General features: G+C 49.6%; 1 protein-coding gene across 1 annotated transcript; it reads right to left on the bottom strand.

Annotated features, from left to right (window-relative positions):
• Positions 1-458: 458 nt before the first annotated feature.
• On the bottom strand, positions 459-10343 carry GFI1 (growth factor independent 1 transcriptional repressor). Its single transcript, XM_074152151.1, has 7 exons — positions 10223-10343; positions 10040-10065; positions 9762-9912; positions 4700-5115; positions 4473-4610; positions 2716-2881; positions 459-637 (listed from the first exon to the last, which is right to left on the bottom strand). The coding sequence occupies exons 1-7, from the start codon at positions 10341-10343 to the stop codon at positions 459-461; spliced, it is 1197 nt and encodes a 398-aa protein (XP_074008252.1).
• Between the last annotated feature and the right edge of the window lie 1157 nt (positions 10344-11500).

Below are 11500 nucleotides of genomic sequence, written 5' to 3'. Positions count from 1 at the left end.
ACCAAGGCAAGCACTCCCTACACCACGTGCTGATGGCTCTCTGTCATTACCATGTAAACACCATTATACCCATGTTTCCCTGCAAGGTGATTCAAGCTACTGAAAACTTCATGTGGTTCATCTTGGCCAGGGAGAAATATTTTCCAGCTTAGAGATATTTGGTAGCTTATCCATCTTTGGAATATCAGGCTTCATATCTAAAAGGCTTATTTTCCAGTGTTATTTCAGAAACAGAGAGAGGAAGAGAAAGAGAGAAACCCCAGCCTTTAATTTCCGCTTTCACAGTCATTCTGTTTGAGTTGTCAATGTATGGCCCTGTCCTCTTCTTTCCTCTCCAAGCTCCTGGTCAGAAAGGTAATGCCAGGGTCTGTGCTCAGGACAGGGCTTGGGTCCAGCGGGGAAGCCAAGGGAATCTGTTCTCATAGTGTTGTAAGTGCTTTCCATATTGCAGCTGGGACTCATTTCAGGCCGTGCTGTGTCTCTCGGTGTCTCCGTAAATCCACCTTTCGTTGGAAGCCTTTGCCACACAGATCACAGCCAAAGGGCTTGAAGCCTGTGTGCTTCCGACTGTGGGTGATGAGGTTGGAGCTCTGACTAAAGGCTTTTCCACACACCTGGCACTTGTGAGGCTTCTCACCTGCAAGCAGAAGGCCGGGGAGAGAGAGAGAGTGTGAAAGAGGCAACATGGTGCTTACGCAGGACTAGAGCAAACAGGAAATGCACACCAGGCCTTAGAGCTAATCAAAGGGATTCCTGTCTGATTACCAAAGAAGTCATTCTTACAAAAAACAAGCAATTTGGAGCCCCGAAGCATTAGCTGATCCTGCACTGCAGCTGAGAAGGCCTGGACTTGGCTGCACCTCCATAGGCCCAGTATAGCCCTGGGAGCAGCCTGAAGCACAGAGTGCTCTCAGGACCCCATAACTTGTGGATACATTTGGCTGCATGGGCTCTGTGCGATTTAAACTGGCTTTGTGTCCTAGAAACGTCAGAAATTCCTGGAAGGAACACCAGGTCATGCTGAATGCCTGGTATCAATTATTCTAGCATCACCATGGGGGCAGGTGGAATAGATACATGGAGGTTGTTAAGCCAAACCCAGTGAGCTGCAGTCTGTCCCCACAGGGGGTATGAGGGCCCTTAAGTGAACCCTTAAGGGCAGAGTTCATCCAGATCTGCTCTTCTTTCCATTCCCCACACTGAAATGCCAGCAGTCACCCAGAGCCAGCCCTGAACTTGTCCTGCAGGCAAAAAACATAATGGGAATAAATGCAGCCTCCAGAACTTCTATGGAGGGGTCAGTAGCAAAACTCCATTGGCCTCCAAGGGAGCAGGATCTCAATGCATTTTCATAGTATTTATTATCAAATAACGGATAAAAGGGAACCCAACCACAAAACCAAGCCTGATTTTCAGAGTGGCTTTGCACCTGCAGAGCCCACTGACTTCAGCTGGAGCAACAACTCTTCGCACTTCAGATTCTTCAAAACATAAAATAATACAAAATGTGCTCGAGGCTCAGTTCACAAGTGTATGCTGCGTATGAAAGGGATCCCTGATTCTGTTAAGGACATTTTTTTGGTTTATGTTAGCAATTTAAAAGCCCAGGCACAGTTTCTTATCTCACAACAAAATAACAGTTTTGACTTTTCAAAGAATTTCAGAATTTCAAAGATTCAGAATTTGGCTGAAATTCTACTTATTTGAGCCTTATTTGAAAAATTACTATGGAAATACTTTTTGTATTACTTCCTAAATAGTTCATTTTCATTCAAAAAACACCTGGGGGAAAATCTTTGTAAGTCACATTTGTTGTTCACTGCTTGTCATGTAGAAAAGTCACAACCAAGCAGCGCTACATATAATGCCATCTTTCTACACATTTGCCATTTTTAGGCTTCACCCTTGATACCTGCTAGTGGTATCAAGAAACAGGATTTTGGCCATCTGAACCTTGGGTTTAGTCAGTACAGCTGTTAATTCATGTCTACAAATGCTTCTGTATCTCACACATCATTCATTTCCCTCTAATTTAAATGAATGGTGCAAGGTTTTCTTTTCTGATAAATCTGCCTTCTCACTGAATGGTATTTTAAAAACAAGTTCCTTTGGTGATTCACCTGCACTTTATTAGTTTCCACGTTTATTACTAACAGTGAAACTTGAGAACTCTGCACCTCTCCTTCCATTCTGTACCAAATTGCAGACATTTCTCAGAAAGTCCGGGTGGACGTGCAGACAACCTCTCAACAAATATTTAGACTAAGAGTTGGGCCCTAGGCCCTCCAGTTTAGTGTTTGATCTAGAGGAGGAGACTCCTGTTGTTCCTATTGTAAATTGGTAGATCCTGCGAAAAGAAATGCTGCAATCAAATTCACCTGTCATTTTCCAGGGAACTCAGCTGTAAATCAAGGCTACAAGAATACTCTACAAATTATCTTACACAAAAGTCCTTTGAATAAACATTGGTGGATCCTATTTAGGGAACACTGATTGGATTGCGAGGATTTGGGTTTTTTTGCAGCTGCTATTCATGAAACCACATTCAAATCACCCTCCTTTGCACGAGTAGAGCTCAGATAGTATTAACAGCAACAGGGCAGTAAGAAGCACCGGGAAGTGCATGTACTGTCACAGCATGGACTGCTGCAGAGAGACCCCTTCAGCGACCTGCTCCTACAGCTAGAGCTGAACACCAGCAGCTGCAGGGCTGACCTGTATGAATGAAGGTGTGTTTCTTCATATCAGATTTCTGGTGGAACCGCTTCCCACAGTACTGGCACGGATAGGGCCGGGTGTCCGAGTGGATGAGCAGGTGGGTGGACAGAGTAGAAGATCTCTTAAAACTCTTGCCACAAATCTTACAATCAAAGCTGCGTTCCTGCAGAGAGAGGAGCCCAAACACACAAATGTTACATCATACCAGTGATCCCACCAGCAGCGAACTGCCCAGCAGCACACCAGTGTTACCCTTTCTGCCTTAGCAAGCACTTCCACTTCTCCAGAGAGCAGGACTGGCCTGAGGAGACGCTAACACTGGCATGATAGCACCACATGATGAAAAAAGATCACCTTCTCCCAGTACTGTGTACCGCTCCTCACAAAATTGTAATTGAACAGCTCTTCCTACTGGCAGGAATGGCCAGGTGGGAGCAGCCCCAACTGACCAGGCAGAGCCCGCCTGCACAATGCAACAGGGGCCCAAGACATGATCACTCCACTGGGAAGCCCAACAGCTGCAAGGCTATTCAGAGGCCAGCTCTCCACTGTACACAGGAAAGTGGGTGCTGAGGTCTGCTGGTCTCTCCTGGGAAATCTGTGGCTGGCTGATTTCTGCTTGTAGGGTAACAACTAACTGCTTATTTGTAGTTCCATTAAAATTCAAGTGGAAGGTAGCTAGAACACCTGGGGAAAACAGCTTTTTGGCTTACTACTTTAACATATCACAATAAATGCGTTAAGATCTTGCTGTCTCTCTCCTCTCCTTCACACACTCCTCTCCACCATGTTCTTCCACCATAAATCATCTTTTCATCCCTTAACTACGATCACACCTTCCTCTTCCTGCTATGCCTCTTCCTGCCAATTACGTTAGTTTATTGGGCTTTTAATGCACTCTCCCTGAAGTGTTGTCCCCTCCATGGATACAATATGCAGTGCTGCTCTTTTCATCATTTTTTAATGGCTGATGAGATATTTCCCCTCATTGTGTGCTTTGCTGTTGCACACTCATGAAATTGTAAATGAAACAGCTAGAAAAAAAAACATTGCTGTAACTCTATCCTCCAAAAGCCAATCTGAAGAAGGAAGATTTGCCAGGTCAAGTGGGTGGGTGAAGGGGAAATGTGGCACAATATCAGCAGGTGGAAAATGTTACAAGTCCTCCTACCAAACTTAACTACCATATTCTTTTGGTGTGTGACTCAGAGAGTGTCGAGACGGGTGAAGTCTGTGTTCTATACCTGACTGGTCGTTCAGATGTTCCCTGCACAGACACAATGACTACAAACAAGGGAAGACTCATTTCTTTGGGGGAGGGGAGGAGAGAGTGAGGAGAGCTGCATCGAAATAAAGCACAGTGCATTGCTTTAGCTGTTAAAAAAAGTCAACATCCACATTACAATTTCCAGCTCCGAGAGTGAAAATTTATTATTTATTATCTGTTACTTCTGGAGTGCCAGAAGTGTCCTTTGCTTAATAGAGATGCACACAAGGTCTGGGGAATGGAAACAAAGCCCGTGTTCTTTAATTTGTTGGTATGCTCCTTTGCTCACTAGCTGCTCACTCTGCCTGCCACCATATTCTTCACCCACAACTGCCCACTGCTGCCCTACCACGTTCTCTTCCTCTCCTCAGTTTAGATGACCACTTACTGCCCTGTGATTGCCTTCATGGCCTCCCCAGAGCCAGCTGAAGCAAGCAGCTGGCCCTGGCCCTTGGACCTTCATCCTGGCAGTCCGCCCCGCTCTCACCTGTGAGTGCACGGCCTTGTGCTGCTCCAGGCTGACTGCATGGCCAAAGGTCTTGCCACACATGTCACAGGCAAAGGGCCTCGTGCCACTGTGTGAGCGGCGCACATGTACCTCAAGGCCGTGTGGTGTGGAGAAGACCTGAGGGGAGAGAGCACACACGGTCAGGCTTGCCAGGGAGAAGGGGCTGGGGAAGAGTCATAACCTGTGTGGAAGAAAGGGATCCCTACCTTGCTGCACTTGACACACTTGTAAGAGCCAGTGCTGATGAGCAATGGGCGGCACAAGAGGTCCGACTCCACTTTGATGCCACCTGGCCCCTTCTCTTGCTGCAGCCCAGGTTGCGTCTCAGCATAGAGTCCAGGTGCTGCTGCTGGCGGCCGCTCAAACAGCCCTGGGCCTGGGGAGCCGAAGTCACCATAAAGTCCAAGGGAAGAGCTACACTCTGCACCATAGAGGGCAGGCTCGGAGCCTCGCTCGCAAAAGAGCCCCAGGGCTGAGGTTCGCTCCAGCGTTGGGCAGGGCCTGTAGCTTTGCACAAGGTGCCTCAGCTCGGAGCCACCCAGGCTGTTCCACATGTACGGTTTGAAGGGCACCGGGAAGGGGGGTGTTTCGTCTAGGGATGGACACACAGATCGCTCCGAGGCTGTGGAAACACAAGGGCATGGGAATTAGTGTGCTTCATAATCCAGCCACTGTCATGGGGCAGAATCATCTCAGCACTCAGACTTGTGCCCAGAGCCAGAACCCTGTACTGCACATTAAGGCTGCCCTTCCATTTCTAATGGGAGGACATTTTATACTGCACAGCAGGGTCTGTGCATTCAGTACTACCTACTCACCTGCTGTCCCAGCCAAATTACTTAAAGCAGCCACCAATTTTGTCTACCTCCATCTCTGGATGCCCAGGTGTGTACACACTGATCTAACTGTTGAGACACTAAACAACTTAGTCTGCAATTTCCTTTGGTTTTATCTGCAGCTTCTCAGAAAAGTGTATCTATTATGTCCCACGATGGGCATCAAAGCTGACAATCCACATTTAAGCTCTGATGTAAATCCCACACATCCATATAGCAAATATGACATTACAAAGGTGCCAGAAGGAGCAAGCATGCTGAGATTTACCTGTTCAACAAAACTAAAAACTGCTTGTTGCATAATTTAATGCCCAAATCTAGCCTCTCAAGTTCATGCCACAACTGTCCATAACTATACTAGCATAATTGAAATAAAGAACAGCTACTGAGGTGCTTGCATATCATGCCTCACTTTTTCAGAAAAAAAAATAAACTAAAATCAGTCCTCATCTGAAATAAAATCATGGCTGTTTCAGATTGCTCTGAGTTTCTCCAAGTAAAGAAACTAAGCTGAGTCTACCCAAAACATAAAGCTTTGCAAAATCATTGGTATAGGCTGCATTAAAAATTGAAGACCCAAAAAGATTTTCCTAGCAGTAATAATCAAAGCAATCTTCCACCAGGACAAGCTCAGATGCCTTCAGCTGCCTCTAACAAGCTCACCTTTGGCAATAGCATCTGACCAAGGCAGTGGGCACCACAAGATGAATCACACTTTGGGGGCCCATAGCAGTCTGATGCAATGGCAGGAACATTGCCTTTGAGATCAGTGTCTAAAGGCACACATGCTCAGGGTGTCTTGCACAGAGGAAAGCACAGTTTGGCAGGGAACTTGAGGTACCAGACCCCAACTCTGTCTGCCAGAGATGCTGACTAATGCCTGTGGTGCTCTGCTTTCACTCTTCATCACAACAGGCAGCAGCACTTGGAGAGTCAAATATCTCCACTGGACAAATGTTTTGGTGAACCAAGGAAAAGATTAATTAGTTAAATCCTGAAGTGCCAATGCTTTCACAGAGACATTGACATCACTTACAACTTGGGCTTCCACAATAACCTCTGTTACTCAAAAACTTGTCCACCCACAATTGCTTGCTTGCTTTTTGTCATTTCTGTCAGCTTCACAGCTCCCATGGCTTTCTCAGCCTTCAACAAACCAAGATAACCAGGGGTGGGCTAGGGAAGGAGGGCATGATGTGTTAAGCTATCCATTTGGATAGGCAGATGGTCACTGAGGCTTACAGGAGTGGGAAATGAGATGGAAATTGAGCTTTGAATGACTATTTCCTACCTTTTACATAATTTCAGATGTTAGCAGTCTCCCTTGAAATTAGTAGTCTTTTGGTTGGAAATACATGCGCACATACCAACTGGGACATTTGAACATAGCGATGAAATCAAATTAGCTGACATGGTGCTGAGCATGATTTTTCCTGTTCTGCACTGACTGCAAAGTTGTGGTCAGCGTCACATCATCTATCTTGTGTCTCTGCAACCAGTTTCAGTGTTGCCATCTCTCACGATTTTATCGCAAGATTCAAAACTATCTTAAAGCCCCAGCTCCTGAAACTGCATGATTTCATCAGGCCCTCAGCTTTCCTTTTGTTTGCTTGTTCTTAACTTTTTTTTCCTCTTAAAGTCAACTTCTAGCCTACACTGTAAAGAAAAGCATGAAAACGTAAACCCTCAATATTTCAACACTAGAACTGAATATCCATAAGGTATTACTTACAATCTTGATTTTTAAGCCAGTCTGTTGAGTGAGAGGGAAAGCTGACCTGATTTTTGAGCCCTTGGAATTGGCAAGATGGGACACGGAAAACACTGCACCACAGATCAGTTTGCGTGCAATGTTCCTTCCATCACCTCACATACATTGGAGACCTCTCAAGCACAAGCACAGGGGAGCCACTCACTATACTTCTCAGGGGCAAGCTCAAGCCATCCAAGGCATGTACCCAAGGCAACCTGCAAACTCTGCTCTGCCACACTGCAGGGCACTTCTGTGCCTGCCTCTCCTCCACTCCACAGCATTTAGGCCTCCAAGGGGTGGGCAGGGAGGGAGAGACTCCCTCCTCTTCCTAGCAATTCTGCGCAGCCTTTATATAGACCACTTCTGGGAGAAAAAAATTTCAACGCTCTTTTTGAAGGCAAGACAAATTCAACCTGAATTTGTGGGGAACAGATTGATATGCACAGCAAAGAAAGATTCAAGTGTCCTCCTCCAAAGACCACGTAACAACACCTTCTTTGCATAACTCCATTATACCCAGTAAAAGCCTCCCTCCCTCCAAGACTGCAGCTTCAACAGGCTTATCAGGACATACTAATACACTGCTGCACTGAGCTATCAGACACCTTCTGTATATGCAAATGCATGCAATTACACAAACATGTAGAAAGTGAGGTTAAATAACAAAGTGATTTGCACTGATGGAGTCAATAATGTATTAGAGTGTTAATAGGTATTGTGTCTGCGCATGCCCACCTGGACTGGCAGCACAGCACTCACAGACAAACCTGAAATGTGGCTTTCACTGCGTATTGAAGTGCAACCTGTACCTATGTTCACTTCTAAGGATAAGAGGGTGGTAGTACTACTCACTGCACCTGCCCTGAGCATGATTTAGAAACATCATTTCTCCTCTGCCCTGCCTGTCAAAGCACAGAAACTTTGCCCCACTCAGATAACTCAGATAAATCATAGAAATCCAGTCTCTGTCCAGTGCACCTTGCAGAGCAACCGAGGCACATATTCCAGCTTCACGCTGAATCTGACAAAGCAGCTGGAAGGCAGAGGGGTTGGGGAGAGCTGTGGAAGGAAGCCCGACTGTCTGATCTTGCTGCCACTGCCTTCATCATTAACATAACAGCACCTTTCTCAATACACTGAGGTTCATTTAATAAAGCACTTTCCTTGAGTACTTGGAGTCCCTTACCTTCCCGTTCATCCCGTGAATGGGATCGGGGGTGGGGTGGGGGGGGGATGGAATCAGCCCTCCCCCAGCGCCCCCAGAAAAATCTTTATCAGGGAATGTCACCCTCATTTTGCAAAGGCAACTTCCCTGGGTAGCTGGATGGTTGGCTGGGAGATAATGAATCCCACAGCGGGGGAAGAAACGAGCGGGGAGAAGGAAAAGGCAGAGCAGCCCTGGTAAATACCTGCTCTATTTTACATCTGTCTTTTAGACACCTCGTGAAAACAGCCTGTTTCCTGTGCAGAAATTTTAATTACTTGGGGAAGGAGGAACAGGACAAATTCGTTAGAACAAAAATTATACACATTGCTACACTCTGTGCAGGAATATTAGCAAAACACAGACCGCTGCATTTGGTCCGGTCTGTCATTTGCAGGCTGAAACTGTCCCGTGGCTGGCCATGATGATTGGCCCGGGCAGCATTTTGAATGTCGCTTCAAAGGGCTTTAGGACTCTTAAAAGAGGTGGAGGCTTTAAAAATGCAAGCCCACATCATTACAATCAACCGTTGATATGCAAAGACACTATAAAGACGAAGTGGGAAAATCGGTGGGTAAACAGGACTAAGTATTCGTTTGCCAGCATTTGCTGTCAGTTGGTAAAGCTGAGACAATTTTTCCTTCCCTAAGACAGAAATTGTTCTTTTTCCAGCTGTCGCTTTTTAACTGAGGCAATAAAAAGTGGTTTTTATATATACATATTTTTGTTATAAAATGACACCATTGTATTTTTAAACGAGATAAGTATTCGCGCCAGGCTGGGGACAGCATCTCCCACTGCTCCAACCACATCAAAGGCAGGACGAGGGAGCTAGAGACAGGCGCTGCAGCCATAAGTGTGAGTTTCCTGGATTTGGGGTGTTTAAATCTGACTGTCATTATTTTCATCTGTTTTTTACGAATGCGTTTTTAGAAAAGCAAAACAACAAAAAGAGAGAGAAAGGGGGAAGGGAGGGAGAGATCCTTTTTATAGGCAAGAGGCAAGAAATAACCTGAAAAGGAGTTAGGGAAAACGTCTAGCAGGTAGTACGAAACACAAAGTCGGTGCTGTTTACCACAGGTATATAGACAGCCTAGTAGAAATTTCTACTGTCTTAAAAAAACATCTAAACTCCGGGTAGCACGACCCTATAGGAAAATGCTGGGACCTTTAAAACATAACTAGCTTGTTTCTAGCAATTAATCAGAAACCAAAAAATCAACATCCGATGGCATAACAACTTTCCAACAGCCTGTCACCCGCTGCTCCCTCAGCAGTGGGAGACAGGCTGGAAAATCAACCCGAAAAAGATAACCCGAAAACGAGTGGAAGGGAACAGATTTGCCGTTTCCCACTACGTGGGAAAAGGCAAATCTGTCCCTTCCATTCGTTTTCGACGGCGGCACCCAGCCATGAGCTATTGCCCCCCGGCACTGACACAGACACGCAATCAGAGCTGCTCGCCCCGGTCCTACCTGGCGAGACGGAGGGCGAGGGAGGTCTCCAGAAATCCTCAAACTCGGACACCCTGTCACAGACGCTGCCCTCGCAGCTGGGCGCTGACTCGGAGGTGCCATCGGCAGGCTCGGTAAGGTGGGATTCCGGGGAGAAGCGCCCCTGGGAAGGCTCCGGATCGGGCAGGACGGTGCGGCACAGCCCCGTGTCCTCGGGGATCTTGCTGTCTGCAGGGCAAAGGGGGCGAGGGGGGGGCCTCAGTGCGGGTTCGCGGTGGGAGACAGCCACCTTCTGCGGCGGCCGCGCTCCCACCAAGGTTTGCTGCTGGACTCTCTCCAACCCCGCATCAGCCCCTCCGGCGTCCCGCGGGGGCTGCGGTGCCGTAGGGGGCTGCACAGCTACCGGCCGGTGCCGCCGGCAGCGGGGTGATGCGGGGCGGGGAGGCTTGTGTCCGCCGCAAGCGAGGCTGCGATCGAGGGACTCCTACCTGCACAGATCTGGGCTAGCACCGTCTCCAGGCGCAGGCTGTAGTCCTCGTCGGCGGAGCGGGGCTGGTGGTAGCTGTGCGCTTTCTTGCTCTTCACTAGGAAGGACCTCGGCATGGTGGGGTGCTGCCACGGCCGGCGCGGCCGCACTCCCTCTCCAAGCGCCGGGCACGGCGGCGGCGAGCGTCACCCCCGAGTCTCCCGCGGGGCGGCGGCGGGGAGGCGACCTGCGGGGAGGCGCCGAGCCCGCCGGTGAGGGCCGGGGGCGCCGGCCGGGAGGGGCCGCTCGCCGGGGGCGGCGCGCCAGGTGGCGGCGCGCAGGTGGCTCCGGCCGCCGCCCCCAGCCCCGCTCGCCTCGCCCCCCCCGCTTGCCAGAGCGCAGCTACTCAGCTTCCCGCCGCCCCCGACCAAAGCAGCCTCCCCACCCCCCTCCCGGTGCTCTTGGGGCCGCCGCGGCCGCGCTCCGGCGGCCCGACGGCGCGCGGTACCCGGTCCGTTGGAGGGATGCCGACCCGACGGCGGCTGCCGGATCGCGGGGAACAGGCGGGCCGGACACCGTTCGTCGGACCAGCCGGGGATGAGGGGGCTGAGGGTGGTCACGTGCAGCCCCGTTCCTCCGCGGGAGTGCGGCCGCACTGGGCGGAGTGGGCGCACCGCGCCTCCATGTTTGCGTCCGCACCGGCAGAAGCGGCGGCAAAAAAACGCACACACGAAACGGTTCATCAGTCACCGCCACCCAGAACGGGCCGGACGGCGCACGGCTGCTGCCGGGGCGGGCGGGAGAGTCGTTACCCGACAGCCTAAACCCGACGCCTGAGAGGCTGTTGCTGTCGGAGGGACTGATTCACCCATCCAGCGCGAACGACGATAACGCGAAAACGAACAAAACGGAATCTCACCGGCAGCCCGCAGCTGTTGGCGCCCCGGCACCTTGCAGCTGCGGGCACCGAAAGCCGGGGCGGGGAAAGAGAGACGAGGTGGGAAACCTCCTGGGGGGGCCCTGCAGGGACAGGGGCCGGTTAATCAGAGCTGCTCCGAGCCTGCTCCTCGGGGGAAGGCGGGAGAGGTTCACTCGAACGCATCCAGCACCGGGCCGCCTCCGTCGTTACACTTGACGCTTCGCAAAAAAAAAAGCGAGTTTAAACCACGTTTGTTTGTGTCGTTTGGGAGACATCGGGGGGTTGCTTTCTTTTTTCTTTTTTTTTTTTTTCCCCACCTTCCCGCCAGTGGCCTCAGATTTGCGAACGGAGAAAGGAGGGAAGGGGCCCGGCCTC

Source organism: Numenius arquata, chromosome 8 (assembly GCF_964106895.1).
Source record: "Numenius arquata chromosome 8, bNumArq3.hap1.1, whole genome shotgun sequence".
NCBI lineage: Eukaryota > Metazoa > Chordata > Aves > Charadriiformes > Scolopacidae > Numenius > Numenius arquata.
Note: the sequence above shows the minus strand (reverse complement) of the source record. Positions and strands in the feature narration are given on the sequence as shown.

Bases quoted from the DNA above. Each gene is read 5' to 3' on its own strand.
- GFI1 (XM_074152151.1), bottom strand. From the start codon at position 10,343: ATGCCGAGGTCCTTCCTAGTGAAGAGCAAGAAAGCGCACAGCTACCAC. The intron at 10,066-10,222 runs GTCCCTCGATCG...GAGAGAGTCCAG, and splicing joins CCAGATCTGTGCAGGTAGGA to CAGCAAACCTTGGTGGGAGC. The intron at 9,913-10,039 runs GCCGCAGAAGGT...CCCGATCCGGAG, and splicing joins ACCTTGGTGGGAGCGCGGCC to CCTTCCCAGGGGCGCTTCTC.